Genomic DNA, 23814 nt, shown 5'->3' on the forward strand with positions numbered 1-23814 from the left:
ATCATAAACACTGCATCAAAATACAATTTTCCTTCATAGAATACATACCTACATGAATATTTATGACCTGTGAAGGTCACTGTCAGTTACAGAACATGCAGAATTCTTTATTGTGGATTATTTCATAAAGAACATTTTTAAAAAGTCATCAGGTAGTGCAAGAAATTCTAGTAAACAAGAAAGCATGACAACAAACAAAAGCCTTTGGAATAGATATAAAAAAGAAAACAGAAGCAAACTAAGAGCTGGGCATACTCCAGAGAGGTTCTAGCAGAAAGCATAAGAACAAGTCTGTGTAAAAATACTGTCATCATTGTAGTGGCATTTACAAGGGAAATCCTATTTCCTGAGGAAAAGACATCAGAAATGAATGATATGACCACAGGAAAATTATTGCCGCTTCTAAATACAGACAGGAAAAAAATAGCAGGAATTAACATTAATTCAGCCCCAATCCTTATTTATTCAAGCTAAATAAAAAGTGTCTTTTCATATTGCTTTTTGCTGCCCAGCTTCTTTTTTTGTGAAAAACAGAAAAATTGCTTATGCCACAAAAGGCCAAAATCATAAATAAATAGTCTTTAATATGTTATTTAATTACTGCTACCATATTTAAAAAAATAGTTCTCACGTTGACTAATTATAGAATAAATTGTGTCTGAGAAAAAAAAAAAAAAGGCTGCTCAGTGGCTTTATGCCAACTGGTCTAATAGTAGGAATCAGGAATTTAATTTTGAGTCCTGACATATGTATGAATTTTAACACTGGGACAGTTTATTAGAGTATAACTTTATTTGAAAAAATGACAAAAAAAGCTCCATTTTATTCATTATATCTCATTTATACTCATGTTATTGATGGAACCTTTTACTGAAGAGTCAAGTTTACTATACTGAGTAGCATACCAGTGTGATACACCAGTGCATTTCGAGATCCCAGTGAGATGGGTGGGGACAGCAGAGCCTCCCATCACTCTTCCCCAGTCCACACTTGCCAGGAGGCACAGTAAGAGTGGTGCAAGGTTTCCCATTTGCACACCTGGGTTACGGCATTAGCAGGAGGAAACCTGTCTGGCTTTGAAAGGGAGTGACAAAAAGACACCAGAGGTTTAGTTGGGGAAAATAAGTGTGAAAGAAGCTGAGAGGCACAAAAAGCAAAGGAGGAAGGCACTGAGAGCATGATCCAGCACTCGGAGGGAAGACTTCTGCATTGACAGTTTGCTTAAGTTAATCTCAGAATTAGAACAGCAAGTTTACCACCTTTAATGGAGCATAACACACATGATCAACTTCACCCTGATCATGTTGCACTTTTTCTCTCCATCTTTCAAACAACTTAACCTGAATATCCTTCAGGCTAAGAATTGTATCTATCTCTGACAAGAGTCTTTAACTTTAAACACCTCTGCAATGCAAATATAATAAACCTTAACTTCAGCACTTTTTCTGCTTGCAAATATTGAATAAAGTTGCTGAAAAAAAAATATGAAACTGTTTAGGTCTCCAGAAGGCTTCATGGAGTCTACCCAGCCTCAGTTCCTAACTGCATGGTTGTGAAATAATGTTAAAGTGTAATGATATTATCAGGCATAAATTCTTACTCCTGCTCCATTGAAGTCATTTCTGGATCATTTGAGAGGCAACCAGTTCTGGGTGCAAGGAAAAAAGAGGTAGTAGTAAACATTTCTTCTGTGCTTATTTCTTTCTCTTTTTAGATATGAAATCAAATTTGGGGGATGTAATAACTAACTGCAGTGAATATCTGTGACTGCGCAAACACACAAACATTATTGATAGGAATGTAACAAGCTTAGTGCCTGCAACATGGATTAATTTGAGTAATACTTGTTTATAGTTATTTCCATAAGTTGAGGATGGGGAATGCACTACAGTGACATCAGACATTTAACAATAACAATGATCAGCAATGCCACATAAGAATATTTAGTTCCTCTCTCACTGCTATGCTGTAGCCTGCATCCTTTTAAATAACGGGTAAAAAGAAAGCAGCTTTCTTTCATTTTTCATTGTCATATATCCTAATGTATTTGAAAATATTTGAATAGAAGGCATACAAGTTACATTTCATGGGTCATTGGGTTTTTTCCTTCCTTTTGGTTAATAAAATAGCCAGGTGGTATCGGATAATTGTTTATGTGAATTTTTGCTTCTTAGGCAGTTAAGTGCTAGAATCAAGAAGTAGTGGCAAGTGTTTGGGGTATTTCTCTGTGGCATTTCTCTCTGGTGATTTTAAAGGCCAAGCTCAGGAGAACTGGAGGCAAATGTGTACCACAAAAGTGGAGACATCAGGGAAAAAAAAAAAAAAAAAAGAGAAGGAGCTGTAAGGTAGAAATTCTGAAATGCACAAGTTAAAGGTAAGAGACTGAAAATAAACTTCAAAACCAGAAATTTAGGTTACAAAAACCCCAGGGGAAGTGTCATATGAGAAACCACCAACACAGCTCCCTGCTCTGGAATCCTGTGCACAATGCACGCACAAAGAAAGGCCCCTGGGTAAATTCTTTCTAAACTCAGCTTAGCAAGTAAAGGATTGCATCCTTCCAATTAAGGATTTCTATGGTACTTTATCACATTCTGCCTCAGCATGTCAAAGTCGGAGTACAGACTTAGGTGTTTAAAGTATCTGATCATCAGCTGAGACACTGATTTATTAATGGACCTTAGACAATGCAGTATTATCAAGTATTAATCCATCGACCCATCCAACAAACAGGTGGAAAGACAGGACTGCCTTAATTGAACATGAGATACAAATAGCAGTCCTTAGCTTAGTAAATTGTTGTAAAATGTCAGTTTTAAGAACTGCCTCCTAAAAATTATATGAATCATCTGACATAATGGACAAAAGAGAGAAAATGTTTAATGAACCACTTTGAGTAAAAAAAGTGATTTCAGTCCTCCCTGTGACTGTAGAAACATTCATCAAAATTAGCAAAAATGTTTTTTATAGTCTAAGAATATGATTATTCGTTACTGAGACCCAACTGTAAAAAAACAGGCTGCTTATAGTGAGAGGGAAAGTCAATTCACAAATGTGGCAACTTACACTGTAATTGAAACTATGAGCTGACTGCTGTATCAAACATGTAACATACTGTTGCATTCAATCCATTCCTGTGAACCAAACAAATACAATGCCAGCATCTAGCTGAAAACTCTTAGCTGTTTCTGAAGCTTCCCCAGCTCTTCATCCAGTCTGCGCGAGTAAAAGTTATTGATATAAAGAAACAAAGAAGCAAGCAAAGCATAAGAGAGAAGCAGAGCAATAGCAGAGCAAAGAACAAATACTGTACATGCTTCTAAAATAGGCATCCACTATTATGCATTGACCCTAAAGCTCTTCAGTTCAATATGATAGCATTTACTCTTGTTCTTAACCCACCTTTAATTTGTAACTCCTTATTTAGCTCATTTGGAAACAGAAACATAAAAGCAGTAGGGATCTGAGGCATGCTCAGTGGAGAGAGCTGAAAGCGTTCAGTTGCTCCATCAGATAGAATTAGATTAGCTGCAGCCTGGGCCAAGTCAAGGGCATTTACAGTTTAGTTAGTTTTACTTGCAAAGGAGGCTGATCTCAATAGCTTGAAGGGGAAAGTAAGATTGCAAACTATTGCAAGGCCTCTCTCATTCAGCTGTTGAGGTCACCTTCAGGTAGAAGGCTGCATCACACAATTTTACTCCATTATGAGCAGTAGCACGGACTAGAAAGCAAGTTTTACCTCATTCTTCTCTTAAAACACTTCTCTTCATCATACCTTACAAGATAAGAGTGAGTGAAGGAAAAAAAAAAAGATGTACAAGTTTGTATGATACAATAGGCAGACTGTATCTCACTTCAGTAAAAACTACCAAACCACCACAAAAAAAACTAAATCCTGGCATAAACCTATGTACTTTCTACAGATGGAATTCCTTGTGACCATAGTGGTATTTCTATTCTTGCCAGTGGAGCAAATAGAATGCTGAAAGCTGCATTTTATTTTGCTATAGGAATCTTTCTCAATTTGAAGCAGAAATAAAACTACCAGCTGGAACACATCTCTGCTCTGATCTCTGCTCTTTTCCCTTTTGACATTGGAATATCCACTCACAGTGCCTTGAATGCAGACATCCACTAAATCTTCATACCACAACATCTTTAAAACGCTTGCCACCAATGGGCACATTAGTCACCTTTTCATTTTTTTCTTCAGTGCAATCAAGATCTGTCATCTGGCAGCTGATGACAAGAAGTAAGCAGTTCCCTAAAATTTCTTAAGCTCCAAGTCCTAAAGTTCCTTTGGTACTGGGAACCTTTCACCTTTGGTCTGAGAGGTGAATAGACTTTCCAAGGGGTTTTGGTGTACAGGGAATAAAAGACATCATAGTGTAACAATAAAACAAAGCAAGGAAGTAGAAAGAGTAGAAAGCATTAAAGTATCAGGTTAAGGTCTTTATCAGAGGCAACTATAAGAAACTAGAATGTTTCAGGAATCATAAGAAGGGAGGAAGAAAGGGTAAAAGAATTTTAGGGATGTTAAAATATTCTGGACATCTTTTTATCAGGTGATACCTCATAGCACCTCTTACTCTAAATTCTTTGCAATCACTCTACCTATAAAGTAATTACAGAAGCAAATAAATTTGATTGAAACTCCCTATGACCCCCCAATTTCATGATGGCAATTTACTAATTTCACAAGTGCTGCTGCAGAATTGAGCTTCCCACTTGCTCCCTGGAATTACAGCACAAGAGGATTTAATGTCAAAGCAACCACCAGTTTGATGAAGAAAATTGTGCTGCTTTCATAACTACTGTGGGGCAGATGTGAAAACTCCTGCCTGGGTTGAAGAGATCTGTGACAGCTCCAAAAGAAGTATTCTTCATACCTAGTCACTGATAAACTGTAAGGAAAAGATAATCAGATACTTGCCTATTTACTCATCAAAACACTTTCTAGGACAGAATCTTTGCATTTGTTCAAAACCTGGTACACTTGACACACAGAAGTAAAAAATAATGCATTCCTTGACAGTGTATCTTTGGAATAATGACCTATAATGACCCACTGTGATTGATTTCCAAGGTTTTTAAGCTTGGTATATCATTTCAGTTTGTTGTTTTCAGGTCTGAAAAAAAGCCAAGTGAGGTGAGGAATTCAGATCAACTTCTTGTTACAATTTCTTTAATAGATATCTTTCCTTTAGAAATATTTGCATTTAGAAAACCTTTACACACAAAAGGCAAGAACTGAGACATTGCCTTTCAATTCTGGTTACGGGTTAAATCACAACAAATCAATGAGAAAAGGAACGGTGAACCTATGGACTTTCAGTGGGTTTCTACTGAACTGCTATCTTTTGAATTATTGTTTCAGTTCAAAGCTCTGTATGACTAAAACCTAAAAGCACAGTAAGACCTAGTGCTAAAAGTTATGGAAAAATATGGGATAAGGGATACCTGTGGAAGGGTTAAGGTTTCCTATTTTCCTTCTGGGTTACAATTAGTGAGTGAACAGTCTGTTCCAGTTCTGATTATATAGTCATAAGTGTGACGAAGGGACTTGGAGCCTGGAAGTTTGTCTTCATTTTACCAACTGTATCATTTGGTCCAGTACAAAACTTTCCTTTTCCTATAAACTTTGGTTCCCTTAGGATTACTTATTTCTTCTGGTTTGTTTTTCAGTGACAATGTTTTCTTGCTTCAGAGTTTGATAGTGGAATTTTTGTGGAACAAAACTTGAGTATTTGTAATAAAATCACGTAGAAGTTTTTAAATTTTCTTACAGACTCTCAAACACTACTATGCCTAAATAGGACTTGGAAAGGAAAACTGGTTATACTTCTGGCTAGTAGACAGCATGATTAGTTAGTGGAAATACTTTCCATTAGCACAAGGACACCACTTACTTGACAATACTCTCTGGTATGTGCACATATTCCATTGGAATCATCTCACAGAGCTCTGCCAATGTGCTGACATACTGTATCTTACTGCTGAACTTAGAGCTGAAACACAGAAACAGTATATGTAAATTGAATTTCCTCCACAAAATCTCCCGTGATTGGAAAAAATTAAACGAAGAGAGGACATTTACTTGTAATCTAAGCATTTGGCTATTCATATCCCAGTTATATAGTTCTAATGATCATTAACATATCTGTGTTCTAGTGAGGCTGAAATCAGATCTTAGACCTTTTGCTCTTCCTTGGCCAGGCTGCATCGCAATATTTAGTACAGCATTATAAATTGTAATGCCTACATATTAGGCAATGCAATTAGTTTTACAGTTTGAAAATGATGTATTAAAATTCTAAAAAGAACCAAATCCCCTGCAGCATACTTACACTGAAAAAAAACATGGGAAGCATTCACTTCAGCTGATCATGATGAATTAGCATTTAGATTTGACTATGACTGCCAACCAAACAGAATACAGCTGAACTTTCACTTTTGTTTGAACACGTACAGATCTGAGCAGGTATGTGCATGTCTATTCTTAGTGTAGGGCCTTATTATGAGGAAATATTTTCCTTGTTTAGTTCAATCTGTGCTATATGATCATTTATTGTGTTTGAGAAATGATCATACAGAAAAACCTAAACCGTTCAGAAAATACATTTAAAAAAAAAATCAAGGCTATTCACTTGTTTCATCTGATTTGATATGTAACAGTCTATGAGGAATGTATCTTTTTCATTTGATTCATAAAACAATTCTCCAAATACAGCTCTGGTCATATTTAGACAGTCTTTTAACATCAGTAACAGTGATGGATGCATATTGAGAATGAATGTTTTTAAGTCTAGGCCATGAAAAACAGAACATATTGTTCCTATTTACCACTGATTCAGGGGTATGATCAGATAACACAAAGCATCTGAAATAGCTCTTATGAAAAAGTTACTTCCCCTTGCCTTACCATATATATCTTCTTAATCAAGTAAAGTGAGACAACTAAAACAGAAATCCATCAAGGTATTGTAAATAGTTGTTTGAGCTCATCCATTTTACTTTGCATTTGTACCAGATTAGCATCATTAGGAGCACACAGTTGCCACATACTAATCTCATGTTTTAAGATGCACGAATCACTCATAATTGTCTGATCAAAGCCATGATAACATATAGATAATTCTTAGCGTTTTATTAGAAATGTTAATCACAGTCTAGATCATCTGAATTGCCAGTTGAAGCAACTTGGCAAGAAGCAGCCTAATCTAGAAACATCTAAAGACTGAAAAAACCTACAAAAAATAAAATTGTTTAAAGGTTGTTTTTTCCACTTGGGGTTTCTCCTGGGTCCACTAATTCCACCACAGTGATTGATTTCTACCCAATTGCTTCATGTGGAAGTATTGTGTATTGGCATCCCAAATACATGCCTAAAATAAGAAGTCCTTGTTTCTTTCTGACTTTAGGCGAGGCATGCTGCCACTTGCGTTGAACTTTCTACTCCTTAAGTATTTCCATCAAATGCCGAAAATCTTTCAAAGAAAGACGCTTGTTTTAATAAAAATCTAATTTCCTGCCTAACACAGCTAAAATGATCTCTAGTGTGAATATCTGATCCATAAATGATATCTAGGACCTGAATCCAGCTTTTTCTTCTATCTTTGCAACCAATCTATCTTTTTTTTTTGCATCCCTAAGTTTTTTATTCAGTTTTCTCTTCTGTCCTCAGTGAGGGTTCAAATACCTCCCACCCTCAACTCTTCTTCAGCCTAAGTCACATTGGCCACATGTACTGCCCATCTTTTTTCAGCTCCCATTTGTACTTCACTTTCTTTTACTTCCAACAGAAACTCAATCTACTTCTTGGTTGAAATTGAATTTTTAATTGGTCCTATTGTCTCAAGTCTTGTACTGTTAATTCTCTTCGCCACACTTGGTTTATAGTCAACTTTTTCCTCAGTTTGGCAATGCAATGCCTGTGGTCACTGCCACTCAGTATGGCCATCCAGAATAAATGACTCATGAATTGATACAGGTGTTGCATCTTTGATTTTTTTTTAAATTTTACTGCCCACCTTTTCTCTGGGAGGAAATAAGGTGGCAATAGAATTATCTCAGACACTAAATGCAACTCAGTGAATCTCCCATGACCACTATTGATAATTCTAATTACTGCTTCCCTGTTACTCCATTTTTCTTAGTTGTCACTTTCTGCTTGGTATTAAAGTCACCATATCAGAAAGAATAAGCTTTGTTATGATATTCTGCCTGTCACACTTTGGCAGCAATGGAAGAACTCATTTGTTTCCCCCATGTCCAGATTCCCCTGCCAGGACAGAGCACCCTATGACTGACACCTTTGGCGGTCTCGTCTGTAGTCTGGGGGCAGATTTCTCTGCACTCTGTCATGATGCACATTATTCTCCGTGTGGCTTGTGTAGATGAGATGCATCTTTTCTTGCTTGAAGCAACTCTTTTTCACACCTGTCAACCTACTCTCTCTGATTGCAGTATTTCAATTGCATACTTGTCTATCTTTTTCAGACACTGAAGAACTTGCAGATTGTTGAAGCATTTCTTTGCTTTTTTACTGATCAAGGAATTATTTTTGGTGGTAGAAAAACTTTTTTGGAACCTAGCCTCCTAAGCCTTCAAACAGCTCAGGGTGCTGGCAGTTTTCTTGGCTGAGCAACATTTTTTTTTTTAAACCAGAATTGTAGCTTAATCTTGTCCTCTAGCCAGGATTTTTTTAATGAGGTGATTTGTCCAGACCCCCTTCCCACATGCATTTTAGCTGGGCTCAGAATAAACAAAGACAATTTTAAAGGAATAAATTCCCAGTTCTGCATGCAAATATGGGCATATGATATCATGCCTACAACATATGCACTGCTTACTCCCTTTATTCATCATTCAACTTTTTTTTTCCCCCCAAACAGAAGAGTGGAAAGTCAACTTCAGCTGTCAAAATCCCAACATGAACTGTAAAATGTCCCACTGAATGATCAAACATGGCTGTTAATGAGTACCTTTTAGGAGCTTCAGTATCTTTAGGGACAAAGAAAATAACTAATATTCACTACATACCTTATAAAAGGTCGTGTTACAGCCAGAATTGTCCTGATAAACCATGATGGATGGACAATTATAAATGATTTCAAGTTCTTCCTTAATCTAAGTAAAAAAGAAACACATTTCATTTAAAAAAATACAAAACATACCGAAAGATCATATACAGCGAACACTGTCATACAGGGCAGCAACAGAAATGGACAATGTTTAAAATAATGGCTGTGGATCAGAAAGGAAAATACTGCTTACCGTCGATCAATCATTTGGTAACATTTTTTCATCCAACCCAGTCCAGGCATCCTCTTTCTTGGTGTTGCTCCATTCAAGTAGACAATCATATAGTCTTCAGCTACCATCAGTTCTAAGGTACTTATTACATATCTGAAAAAAGAACAGAAGTGGGCACATTTTTTACATTATCCATTTAAGCTTAATCAAAACCAGTCTACTATGCATACATCAATGCAGACCAAAGAATTTACAACAAGGTGAGGTTTTTTTTTTGTTTAAACTGAAAGCAGACATTTACAACTGTTCCCCATACTTCCCATAGAATTATAACTAGAAAATCATAATCTTATCTGCATCTTCACAGAAATGTGGTTTCCTTCCAAAGATAGTTTCATAATAAGTCTTCCAACCTCATAGGTGGCTTTTTCCCCTTATAAGCACATTCAATCAAGAAATTTTACAAGGGAGAGCATGACAGGACTATGTGAAGTTCCCAGAACTTCTGAGATATAACCGTTGAGAAACTCCTCATCAGTATTAATCATTATGTTTGTTCAAAGCAAAAATAATAAGGGTCAGGAGAAGAAACTTGTTTATAATTCTTGTGATCCTCAGATCACTGTTACTGAGTCTGTGACTGCCAACTACAAACCTTTTGAATCTCAAAGCTAATAGAAGTTGTCCATCAACCTGCCTTCTGAGGGGATGCCAACTCCATAGCATCACTTCATTTTGTGAGCAAAACACTCCAAACACTCATCAAATTCTTCAGCTCTACAATGAGTATTCAGACAGACCAGCATTCCCAGGGCCAAACCCATGTCACCTAGGAGAGCAGGGTGTTCAGTCGAATGAAAGGGTAGCTTTAAATTTCTGTCTGGGACTATATAAGCAGATGCTCTGCCCTGTTTCACTAGCCTCTACCTCACTTGGAAGGAATTTATCATAAGAACATGCAAATTGCTCTCTCTCCTATCCAGCCCCAAGGCATGCCTATGTAAAAACTGCAGTGAAACATCACCGAGTCTCACCTCAGAAAACTGAATGCTTAAGAGTTCTCATTACAAAAGGCAGCTCTATCCCTGCGCAAAATAGCTCCTTGCACAGGTATATGTGAATAACTCAGGATCTAACCTGACCCTTAAAGAAACTGCATTTTGAGGAATTTAAAACAAGAGTAGGAAATCAAATTCTCACCACAGGGAATGTTATTTTAAACAGACAAAGTAGGTAGCAACTAATTGAGTAATTCCATTTGATGAACCTCATCTAAATCACTACTCACTCAGTGCTTTTCACTGCTCTCTTTTTCACCTTCCACTTGCACATTGCCTACTTTTGCCCCACGTTTGTAAAGGCTCCTGTCTGTCAGCGAGAATCAAAGTGTGGGCTTGTACCGCCAAGGCCACGGCTGCTTCACAGGAAACAAAGCCCTGTCAGCAGTGGCAATGGGCAGCAGGTCCTGCATTTGCAGGGTGCGATCTGGATTCACTGTGCAGTCTAGATCTCTCTGCAAGTGCAGAGGGATGTCAAGCTCTCTTGCAAACCTTACCTAATTCATGCTGGTAACTTATTATTTGAAAAGATGTAAAGAGTTTTTCTCATTGACTAGAACAATTCACTCACTCTGAAAGCAAAAGCACTGCTTTTGAATTTCAAAGTGTAGCATTTCTGAGTTGTGATCCTTTAAGAAACTTATAATGTGTAGACTGCATCAGGCAGGCACAAATGAAACAGCAGAATTTTCTGTGTGGATCTGCAGCATCCAAAAGGAGTGCTTTAGAAGATGCTGTCTCAGAAGTTGAGTTTTGGCAAGACAGTTTTACAGGACTACTCAAGGTAACAGATAGGAACAAGGTAACTAGAAATGTAAGGGGTATCCAGAGGGGAATGAAACTGCAGAACACATGAACGGTTGAGGAGAGTCATTAATCACAAACTAGAGGGGGGCTTATACACTGCAGTTGCAGGATTATCTATGAGAAACATGCTATATAAAAAAAGGGAGGAGATGTAATGATTTGCAGGTGTCTCCATATCCCTATATGACTTAATAGAAGAGTTCACATATATATAAGTATATATATCAGTTATTGGCTATGTTGCAAATTGTCACACTCCCTCTATTTCAAAGCAATTAATAGGCTTACATGTAAAAGAAAGGGACAATCTGACTTTTTCTTTTCTGGTTCTTGTGCTAGAGAGAATCATGAATCTCTAAGTCTTAAAATAAGCTGAAGGTGCACAGCCAAAGTGAACTCTCTGTTATACTACCCCAACAGAGACAGTAGGATGTAAAACATACTTTGGCAATATCCTCAAGTGAAGTGGAAAAGCCTCTCAAGGCTTGAAAAGTCTTCCTCTGTGAAGTCCATTTAACTACAACTCTATCTTTGAAAAGGGGTCTTCAGTGAAGTTAAAGAATAACTGCTTAATGTCAGTCATGGTTATTCACAGATTTATTTTCTAGTTATCAAGTTAAAACTACTGTAGTAATTCTTCCCTTCTAAATCACTGGGCATTGTGTAAATCAGGTGCTGTAGATGACACGGGGGACTTGGAGATCTCTTTACCAGACAAACGCTAGCAGTTGGTCTGACCTGGAACAGAACTGCTCGCTCTCTGTTTTCACACGTAGATACAATGTTGAGGACTTTGGCTACCACCACGCACATCTTCAAGGGCTGGAATTTTGTGGGGCCTGGGTCTGCGCTCTTGCAGCGAGGTCTGGCACCTCATAAGCAGCAAACGGTGAAGGCCAGGCCTCCAGTAGCTTTGGGACTGACTTATTGGGTTTTAGCATACATGGCCCCGCAATTATTGATTTTTTAACAGCTGTAAGTAGAACTAGCTGCAGGCACTTCAGGGAAGTTGCTGCCTTCACAATTTTTGTCTGCCGAACTAAGTTGCTATTAGGAGTAATTTTGCTTGTTAAAAGCTGTGATAAATTTGAGTTCACTTGGCCAAATTTGTGCCCAATCCAACAGGCCCCTGCCATTTTTAATAACTTATTCAGGAGCAGCTGAAGTCAGGAAAAGTACTTTGAGCTGCTTGTATCAGAAATTGTCATTTATCCTGTATTTTTAAAACAAGTGTCAGCAAATGCCCCTGTGACTCCTAGACACAACTACAGCATATATTCAAAATATAATACACAGTGGTACATCACAATAATATATAATATACAATGACAGTGAAAAACAATCTGGTGATCTAAGTCCCTGCTGACTGTTCTCAGCAAGTGCTGGAAATCACTGGTGAAACAGTGCAATCGTAGATCCAAGAAGCTGGAGATACTATATCCCTTGCCATTTAGGGAATTATTATAGTCAGATTTGGTCCTGACAAATACACCTTAATTTTGGGGGGCAAGTAGGTAAAGAATACCTAGATAATACTCCACTGAGCAATTTACCTAAAATTGCTATTTTATTTGTCATTCAGATCACTCTCCTTCTAATGAACCAAATTACCTCTTAATTAAAGACAGGTTATCTCTCACTACATATGTATGAGTACTAACTCAAAAGACTCTGTCACATTGTTCACATATCACTCACAGGAAAAGATTTTCCATGACATAGTTGTAATCAGTTCGACTGCTGTCTGGCAAGAAGCATGCAGCAAACACAATGATAGCATTCAGACCATCACCATAGTATCCTGTGGAACAAACAAAAAAGCATTTTTATCTTTGTCAAAGGCTCTTAACAGGATAAAATTAAAAAGAAATCTCAGAGTCCTGGAATAGAGCGATTATGTCTAATCCTGAAGACAGAAAATGAATGAACTATCATCAAGTGATAAGGAAATAGGACAGTCTGTTATGCTGAATTCCTGGAAAACATGCTTAGCACTACCATGAATAAACTTTTTATAGAGGCCAGTGAGAAAACTCATTCTGCTTTGTAAGTAGCACAATTTTATGTGAACTACTGGTTCATTGCATCTCTGTTGTAATCATGTGCTGAATGTTCCCCCTAGCCTAAGGAATAAATGGCTGAAGAAAACATCCTACGCTTGTTCTCCAGCATCTTCTTGAATGAGGATTTCCAAAGTCTCACCATCCAATTTTAGTTGGCCTGTGCAGCTCCAAAAGCCTCATGATATCACAACTATGACTGCACCCCACTATACTTTAAAAGCTCCTGGGGATCAGTTAAATCCTTTGCTGCAAGCTCTGTGGAAAACATTAGCCTGGACACTCCAGTTGCCCAATGCTAGCCTTCTCTGGGCTCCAGCAGGGCCCAACAACAGCTGTAAAGCCCCAAAGCTGCTGGGGTCCAGCACAGTTGCTTGGTACACGTAACAAAGTGAAAATACGCAAAATTTATGATGTATTAATGCTGATCAACCTTCTCCATAATCTTTTACAACTCTTATGGGCTTCTGTGGTACTAATAATAAATATAAAATATTCCTGCATTGCAGTTGAAGGCCTGGGATTCATTTAAAAGACATGTGTAATCATGAGGGAATTTATAAAGATACTGTAGAAATGGTTGTATCTGAAGAGCACTAATCATGCAGTGATAGAGGCTGGATATACATAGAGGAAGACCTGAAAGCTGAAAGGCTGGGAGAAACTAACCTTGATGAAGAGATGATGTTTGTGAAGGAAACACTGATTATCCCTCGGAGATGGGAGCACGATCCTGACAAAATTACAGGATAACAACAGCACCTATACAATACTTTCATCAGGAGGTCTTGAAACTTTTACAGTGCTTTTTGGATACTGGAGAGCAGTATCCAAGCCTAACTCAAATACTCATAAACCACCTTGTGTTGTACCCAGCAGCAGAGCAAAACAGAATTCCCTATGGAAAGAAAGGGGTAATATGCAAACCAAGTGTGCTAAACAGGGAAGATGTGAGAGACTAGTTTGTTTTCTCCTTTCTCACTCAACACCTAAGCTGAGTCTTAGCTAGCTGAAATAAGAAGTAGGAGACATTTATGTTAAGGAAGTCATTCCTTGTATTTTAAACCCTTTTATCTTTACGGCTTTGAAAAAATCTTTTTTAAAAGAAACCAGAATCCCTGGCAAAGTGGGTGCTTCAAGACACCTGTCCATGAAGTATTTCATGCTAAGGAGAGGCACCATTGAGTAATCTCAACACAATCCCAGTCAAAAGGGGAAAGAACAGACGCACTCTTCATTCAGGGCTCTCGGCTGAATTGCTTCCCAATTTACAAAGGGGAGCACGAAAAAAAAAAAAAAAAGATAAGCCTCAGAGAGAAAAATTCACATGTCAAAAGTAAGCCTCCTGCCTTGAGCCATATTGCTTCCAATCAAGTCTTGGCAAAGCAGCCTGTGGAAAGATAATACTGGGCTTTTTTCTTGCTGAATATGCTGAATAACCCCATGCCCCAGGACAGGCTGGGGGCTGACCTGCTGGAGAGCAGCTCTGCAGAGAAGGACCTGGGAGTCCTGGTGGACAGACAACAAGTTGACCATGAGCCAGCAGTGTGCCCTTGGGGCCAAGAAGGCCAAGGGTATCCTGGGCTGCATGAGGCAGAGTGTTGCCAGCAGGTCGAGGGAGGTGATCCTGCCCCTCTACTCAGCCCTGGGGAGGCCCCACCTGGAGTCCTGTGTCCAGTGCTGGGCTCCCCAGTACAAGAGAGACATGGAGCTCCTGGAGAGAGTCCAGCGGAGGGCTACAAAGATGATGAGGGGACTGGACCATCTCTCCTATGAGGAAAGGCTGAGGGAGCTGGGCCTGTTCAGCCTGGAGAAGAGAAGACTGAGGGGGGATCTCATCAATGTGTACAAGTATCTGAAGGGAGGGTGTCCAGAGGATGGGGCCAGACTCTTCTCCATGGTGCCCAGGGACAGGACAAGAGGCAACGGGCACAAACTGAAACACAGGAAGGTCCCTCTGAACATGAGGAAAAATCTTCTTTCCTGTGAGGGTGACTGAGCCCTGGCACAGGTTGCCCAGAGAGGTAGTGGAGTCTCCTTCCCTGGAGATATTCAAAACCCGCCTGGATGTGATCCTGGGCAATGTGCTCTAGGTGACCCTGCTTGAGCAGGGGGGTTGGACTAGATGATCTCCAGAGGTCCCTTCCAACCTCAACCATTCTGTGATTCTGTGAATATGATTTGGCAAATTTGACTAAATATAATGCACTGGATAAGCTGATAGTACATATTTATTTTGCCAACATCAAATTAAGAATGCTAGCCTAGACCTCATCCACTGCAGAAAAATTTGGACACTGCAGGAGGCTATATATCCTTAGCCTTAACTCCATCCCTCCCATGATGCTGGCATCTCCTGTCTTTCCAGTACTGTGCAGTGGCTCTTAGAGGCCAGGGGCTAGCTAATCTACAGATGGGCTTCCAGAGCTAGAGGGAAGCCGCTATACAGCAGCTGCCCAGCATATGTGCTCTGTCTTCTGCAATCCCACACTGCAACCTTGCTCTCCATCCTATTGGAGGACAGGGACAGGCAGAAGAGCACAGGACTAGGACTTGAGTTCGAGCCAAACAGCAATGTAAATATAACAAGGTTAAGCCACGTAACATAGCATGATGTGGGAGAGCCTCAACGCAGGTTAGGAACAGCTAACAAGGACAGCCTAGGTAGAGATATAGGTATGGCTGATTGACTTTGGTGCCCCAGAGAAGATCTCATAGTTATGTTCAAAGAGTGGCATTGCATTCTCTAGCAGGAATGTATGCAGCGATGGGGGGAAGAAATTCCAGTCCTATTTTCAGCACCTTCACCCTCTAAGAGCGTGACATGAAGGAATACACCAGTCTTCTCAAAAGAAACAAGGAAAAAACAACTCTGCCTCCCACACTCACCGTTTTATTTTACTCTCTGATATGGTCTGTCTTCTCAGCTAGACCCACATATTTCCAGAGAGATGGCAGTCAGTTCACCTAGCCCATCCTAGCTGATTGCTGAGCTGAATCATTAGGGAATAAGGCAGTATTTTTTTCCTCTGCTTTTCAAATAGGGAGGGGACTTCCTTCCTTATATAAACTTAAAAATCCTTAAGAGATTTTCAGGACAACTAACACCATGCTGTCATAAGGCAGTCCTTCCAATTGGCTCAGAAGTTTGGCAGCAGGAGCACATTGTGGCAGGTGTGTCCACAAAACTACAGTTCTTTTGCAGTTGTAAAGCAAAATGATATGTGCAGCTGCCACCTCTCTAACAGCACACACAAGAAAAATCCATAGATCAATTTAAACCACCACTCTAAAACACTCCAAAAATACTAAAGTATAGCCAAAGGGAACATCGTATAGAACAGGCCTAGCAGTCATTCTGTAACAACTGTTCAAGTTCTCCAAAGTTTTCCCATGGCCTATACATCAAAATGATTAAGTTTCCACAACTGCAATGAAGAGCTCTGCCACTTCATAAATACAGAATTTAATCCAGTCCTCTTTCCCTTTGATATGGCTAGATTTCAGGAAAAATTTCCAGTGTAACCAGCGGAAGCCTGGAACTTACTGTTATGTTTCATACTGTTTCTTTTACAATGGCTAAGCTACTGACCAACACTCATTTGAAGGTAAAGGTAACCTAATGTTCTTAATCTCAAATTGAAGTGATTCTTTGTAAAACTGCCCAGGAATTTGTTGAACTTTCCTATCTAACAAAACAAGATGTCAGACAAATAAAACTGAGGCACATAATACACTGAAAAAATAGCAAGCTAATACAAATGATCTCATCAGTGGTGTTAAATATATCCCTCTATATCTTAGCATGCAATACCTCAGGAAGCAGGAAGTGTGCAGCATGGAATTACAACAGATTCATTACTCCAAATGAAAAGGCTACCATTTCCAAAAGGAGTGCTCAGAGTGAGATATTGTCCCTTCTGGGAAGGGCAACTGTCATAAACTACGGGCACAAACAATTTATGTTTTGGTAATTTGACAGGTTCAGCAACCTAATTTAATTCTTTCATTCAAGAAGAGGATAAATCATAGAGTTGAATGTAAACATTAAATCAGTATAATTCATGCTTGTTATGATGTTCTCATTACAGATACATTTTCATTGAAAATTGAATTGCAGTGATGGACAGCAGTGATAGTGTAAGAAGGAACCAGTCAAGGAAGTCTGAATGGTGAGTGGAAACGATCCTTTTTCAACAGCCAAGCAATGCTTGATTAAGGGCTACTTTTCCATCCCCTAAGACATCCTGGTATTCATTTTTCATAAAAGCTGGACACTGAACATCTGTAGGCTTGTGTTCAGGTGCTTTTAGCACATGTGAAAATTTGAGGACCACATCCACAGGTGATATAATTAAGCATAATTTAGTTATCTCATTTGCAACAAAACTGATTTTTACCAGATAAAGATCCAACACTCAAAATATAGTGGAAATGACTGTTTATCTTTAAATTACGTTATGGATCAGCAACACTATGACAAAAGAAAGTTCATATAAACTCACAAGTCTTACCTCAGATGCTAAGTTACCTAAGTTTTTGCAGAATTAGAGCAACTCATCCTTACTTAAAAGCCACAGTTGGCAAATATAGCCCCCCATACATACAGAATCCAAAGACAATATCTGAGATACCAAGGGAAAGGCACTTAAATGTTTTTATTTTATTTTCTTCCTTCAATATCTATGGTGATATTTACCCATTTGAATTAATTTATATAGAAGTGTCTTAGTAATACCTGAACTACACATTCTCTGAGGAGGTTAGAGAGCTAAGAGATGAGCTAAGGACACAATATAAAAAGCATATTAGGCCATTTTCCTACTTTAAAATAAATGTTATCTTTGATATGCTATTTAATAATTATTAACAGATTATGTGAAGGAACATAAAATAGCTGCTGGTGAAATTCTACCTGCTGACAATTATAAATGACAGAAAATAACTTAAGCAGCTTAATTGCAGGAGCATGGAATGGAAGCCCCAGGGAAAACTGCATTTTTTCTTTTGCCACTCCTCCTGTTTGGATCTGTGCACCCATGTGCAGCATACAACAAATCACAGAGCATCATTACTTCCTTGTGTGGGAAGTTTTTGCCATAATCTACAGAATGGAGTTTTCAAGAATTTTTTCTGTAGAACAAAAGGGTTTTTCCTTGCTCGAAGAAAGTTTTAGCCTACAATTACCAAATTATTACTAACACATGTATCTCAGTTTATTTGTTGCTGCCGAAAATGTGTTATATTTAAAGTATTCATTACTCATTGCCACCCTGAATTGAAAACAGGGTTGATTCATTCTGATCTTTCTATCTATAGTTTTACTTTGGATGAACTCAATTTGCTTCACTGGCGTAATTAGAGACCATACCAGAGTAAGTGAGATCAAAATCAGGCCCTCCTCCTCTTCCAAAAATAATTTAGCACTGCACTGAATTTATAGACCAGGGAATAGTCCATCTGTGAAGGTTACAACGTCTTTCAATGTCAGCTGCCACTTCTATGGGTACAAAAGCTACTACAGAAAAGTACAGATTATACCTCCAGCACTGGTTGATCTCCTAACAAAACAGGAAAGACTAGTCCTGATGCAAGGACAAGCATTGTTTATCTGAAAATACTCTCCTATGAGGCTTCCAACAGATGGGTTTGGCTTCTTTTCTTTTGAAGGCTTCTTAAGAGCCCTAACTGGCAGTATCTGCTCAAAATATTTTTTGAATCAGCATCCTATGACCAAACTGAAAACAGCATGGCTCACATTAGAGCTACACCAGTAGTTTATTGGCATTCTTCTATAGGAAGCTTGTAATTCCTTCTATCATGACATTCTCTTCCTAATAAGGATGAATATGGGCTCTAAGACATTATAATGCTTCTGTAATGTGAGGGAGTCAGTCAACTCATTGCTTATAGGCATGGCTGAAAAATAAACTCTCTTTCTCCCTGCTAGCATGCTTAACAAAGCATGATTTTTCACACCAATCTAAAAAACGTACTCAGGGCTTTCCTACCTCCATGCGAAATGACCTTTTTGTAAGGTTCAATGACTTTCATATCAATCCTTTGCTCTTGTTCTCCAATAACCACTGTTCTCCATAACCTATTGTCCTCTCGCTCCTCCTCAGCGGTGTATTCTGGAATCAATTTGGACTCCTCCTGGGAAGCATCCTTAATGGCTGTCTGGTCTTCTGAAAAATAAAATTGTATATATATCATCTTCATGCAAAGACTTGCTATATTTTCTGTTACATACATTTTAAGTAGATAACTGAAATCAACTAGCTTTTTAGAGCACTATTCTGGATCTGCACTGTTACAAATAAGAGCAGAATTTGATCATGTAATAGTAAGTGAGAAGTCTCTCTTTTTTTATTTTAAACTTTTCAGCATTATGAACATAACAACAGCAGCAGCAAACATGACCATGCAGCATACTGCCCAAGGATTTTAGCATTTTGCAGGTAATCACACAAGACTCATCAAGTTAGTAAAACTGATTGGCTACTCAATAGAGCTACTGCATTGCAGCTCTTGAAAAACCTTTGTGCTGCTGGTATGATAACTATACTAAAATACAAAATACGGAGCTAAAAGTAAACAAAATGATGCTTCTTGACTAGTGAGAAATTACTCAAGAGCTACAACTTTTCAACTCCTTCTTCCCTCCCCCAACTTCTCTTCTCCAATCTCTTCACATCTGGTACCAGCAAATGTGAAGAACATGCATGTTCATCTGTTTCAGTAATGGGGTATGCTTAAACATAGCATTCACCTCTCTCTGGGCCTTCCAGTTGTGCTTAAATATCAGTTCCTTCCCAGATACAAAGTATAGAGCATTGAAGCAGTTTGGCTGTTCACACCAGCACACGTTACCTCATTTGTTGACATGTGTGCATGGCATACATAAAAAGTAGATCAGACATGTTAGTTAAAAATACCAAAGAGAGCTATAAGAAGAATTGGGAATAAATGAAAGAAGAGATCTGAATTGGCAAAAAGAAATAAAGAACGCAATATGTTTGTAGAAGTCCTCAAATATTTCTACATATTGCTTTATCCTGGGATTCCTCTGCTCTGATTAATGCTGTTTCTTGAACTACTTGCATGAATGGAGGTATATGATCAATAAAACATACAAGTTTATCATACGAATTAAATTATTCATCTGTATGAAACCAGGAACAGATGTATATATTGTGTATATATTATACATATACACACACAGCCTACATGTGCATACACACATATATACGTTGATTATTAATTTGTAGAACTGATTTCAATGCCAAAAGTTACCAATATTTCCACTGAATTTCTCATTAATATCAAGCTCCTTAGAACAAAAGCAGGCTTTGAATTTTTTTTTTAAATACATATTAGGTTGAGCACACACTTACTTTTTGGTTCAGATATCAAGGTCAAAAACACCCTCAAGCAATCGCCATGCCTGAACAAGGGAAAACATTCAACTATCTCTGACACAATCTCAGAAAATGCCTGCAAGTCTCATAAAACAGTAGCAAATAGAAAACAGGAATGGAGAAGAGAAAATGGGAGAGGAAACAACTGGTTCTGTGACAGTAGGACTAATGAGGTCTGGTTTTCATTGCTGTCTGTCTTGTGGTTGTATTCTCTGCTCCTAATAAAAGGTAAATTCTGATGGAAAGTCCCTTTCTCATAGGTGAATTCTCTGATGTGTAACAAGAGCTGAACTCATCACTGATTTTCTTCTTTACCTAATGCCTATCTGCAGGAAACTCACAAGAATGTACTTATATTTCAGCTCCTACCTCACTGTCAAATTTGATAGAAACCAGCCAATGAGTTAAAAATGTAACAATGTCAAGATGTATTAATGGTGGAAATAGGTACGGAAGGAACAGACAGGCCAACGTACATATACACATGCGTATATAACATGGCCACATATGCCTTTTTTCCTTAGGAACTACAGATAAAGGGAAGCTGGAGGAGATAGAAGTTTGTGAAGAATAGACTGCAAAATTTTTTTTTTCTCCAAATAGACTAATTCAAATTGGTTTAACAGCTGCTGTTCAGTTGATTATATACTGTGCAACTGAGGTACGTATTCATGCCTTCTCAGGGTACAATGCCCACGATATTTAATAATATACTTGGCATTCACTTTTGAAATATAACATATTCAGTGACGTTGGGAACGACCTTATAAAATATATTTTAAAACCCCATGAACCTAAATATCTTAATGCAATTTTGTACAAAATTAGTCTTGTAAGATATCATGGGAAAAAACATGAAAACTGCATGCAAGCAATTGAACTATGCAAACTTTGACAAGTTCTCACAGAATTGGCTGTTCCTTTAAGAATATATGGTCCTCATAGGAGTATTACACAGCTGAAGTGCTTTCAGAACAGATACATGGATTTGATAAAGGGTATTATCAGAACAGCCTAGGAAAAATAGTCAGCTGGTTCCTTTGAGGGTTGAAAGAGCACGGTTGAGGGACAGAACTACAGCAGGCAGAACAGCTTTAGTGAAAAGAGTCTGGGCTAGGTAACTATCGGACTAAATTGTATTTGGAGGGGGTTGTTGCTCAAGTTTGTTGGTGAAATTGCAAATGATGTTCTAGAATAAGACCCTGAGAAAACTTATGATGTTGGAACCAGCCAAATGAATTATTTTTGAAGCTGACAAAGGGCAGAAATGATACTAGATCGCCTTCTCCTAAAAAGTGGATATGCTGTACTGCTTGGAGTGTTGATGTTGCAGAGAAGGATGTACCAGTGTGAAATTCAGAAGGGAAACAAACATCTGCAGATAAAATAATTAGCACTTTTTACATTCCGAATAAGATTGGTTTGAATTGTTGGTGGGACTCCACCTATATGTACATATGATTTTCATAAATGCAATTTTTCTTGTCATCTAATATAATAATCATGAAAAGCTCACTTAAGAAACATGAACTGGTTGCGAAAGAGAATGTTACAATTTAAGGTATTAGTATATGTCACAGTGACAAAACAATAACCATGAAGGTGATGACTGACCAATCCCTAAGTAAGTCAGGGTGCTAGTTTAAGTACTTTAGTATTTCTACTCTCACCCATTTTCCTGCACGTTGCAGCTGTGCTGATTCATCATCCTTCTTTTAAATTAGTAGGTTTCAGTATTTTTTTTATTTACAGAGCCATCAGTTTCCAGTGATGAGGTGGACTCTTGAACCATGGCAAGAATTTTGTTTTTTGCAGTTGCTTTTTACAGTTCAAATGGACCTTCAGTAGTATGAGGGTCACAAGCTAAAAATCACCATTCTGTACAGTCTCAGCAGCAATGTATTCTCAGTATTTACTTCACTGGGTGTGGCACAACACTCCAGAAACACTGACCTGTGGGAGATTATGGGAGTGCTTGCATATTGGCAACAGTAGAGTGATAGAAGTATGCAGATAACACAGGCTAATTTACCATGCACATAAACCATTCTGCACTTGTCCCTGTGACCATCAGATCCACATAATATACAGCCTACTTACTTTATTGCCAACCTATTTTTATAAAGTATGATTTTTCTCCTTTTCTACTTTCTGTTGCTGGCTCACCTAAGTAGAGGACTCTTTGACAACTAAAGTATGTATCAAGACCAATCTAAGACACAACTGTTAAAATGTCACAGAAAACACAGGCACCTTGAATTCTTATTCTTTTAGGAACCTGGAGAAATTGGTCCAATTTTAGCAATCAATGAAGCATCACATTTAGAAAGCAACAAAAAAAAGACAGGGGGAAATGCTTGCCATAAATGCAATTGCCACCAAACTCACTGGAGCTAAATTTATTTACTTCAGGGCTTAGAAGCAAAACCTGTTCCATTTGAGAGATTTTTGCTCTCACACAACAGTCACAACATTCTAAAATTGCAAGCACACACTACTCTATGCGTGTGTGCGTGTGCGCATGTGTGTGTTAGTTTTAACCTTTGCTACAAAATATCCCAACCATCTAGTAACTCATCATCATGCTCTGCATCTGCCCATAAGGAACTCTGCCTTCTAATGAGAAGTGACATTAAAGATGCTTATGCATGATTGAGTACACAGTAATGACTCTTAAGCAATATCACTTAAGCTGATGCAACTGTTGTTCTATGCTCAAAAGATCATACAATTTTTCATTTATAATGACCTCACTAGGAATAGAGAATTTCATTAGCAATAGAGAATTTAAATGCAAGGGAAAATTCAGTTTAAATGTATCCATTTTTATGTTTCTCCCTGTTGTAGACTGCAAAATGGTCACACCCATTTTTCCCACAAATAGCTTATAATCTTCATGTGTTTACAGTAGTAAATACACTTCCTATACAGTCCTTCAGTTGCTAGCAAGGAATGAGTATTATTACCTTGTTTTATTCATCATGAGGTTAAATTAATCAAATAAAACAGTGCAAGACACTTATACATAACATGAGAGAAAATCATTGCCACAAAGTTAAGATGCCAAGGGAGAGTAAAGCATCTGTGGCTCTTCCTAAGCAAGACAAGTTACATACTTCAAGGTTTATCTGTACCATACAACTAGCCCTGCTAAGAAGGGATATTTAATTTGGTGGAATGCTGCATTATTTTGTTCCATGATCTGAGCTAGCT

At 38.2% G+C, this 23814-nt stretch overlaps 1 protein-coding gene across 1 annotated transcript in view; it reads right to left on the reverse strand.

Annotated features, from left to right (window-relative positions):
• Nucleotides 1–3164: 3164 nt before the first annotated feature.
• LOC104142796 (prune homolog 2 with BCH domain) overlaps nt 3165–23814 on the reverse strand; it is a 132136-nt gene continuing 111486 nt past the window's right edge. Inside the window, exons 12-18 of the mRNA XM_068925882.1 lie at nt 19192–19368; nt 12819–12921; nt 9277–9408; nt 9043–9129; nt 5910–6008; nt 3740–3775; nt 3165–3216 (exon numbers count right to left, since the gene is read on the reverse strand). Coding sequence (XP_068781983.1) covers nt 3165–3216; nt 3740–3775; nt 5910–6008; nt 9043–9129; nt 9277–9408; nt 12819–12921; nt 19192–19368 — 686 coding nt within the window. The remainder of the gene's footprint in view (nt 3217–3739; nt 3776–5909; nt 6009–9042; nt 9130–9276; nt 9409–12818; nt 12922–19191; nt 19369–23814) is intronic.

The sequence above is a fragment of the Struthio camelus genome, chromosome W, assembly GCF_040807025.1.
Source record: "Struthio camelus isolate bStrCam1 chromosome W, bStrCam1.hap1, whole genome shotgun sequence".
Classification (NCBI taxonomy): Eukaryota; Metazoa; Chordata; class Aves; order Struthioniformes; family Struthionidae; genus Struthio; species Struthio camelus.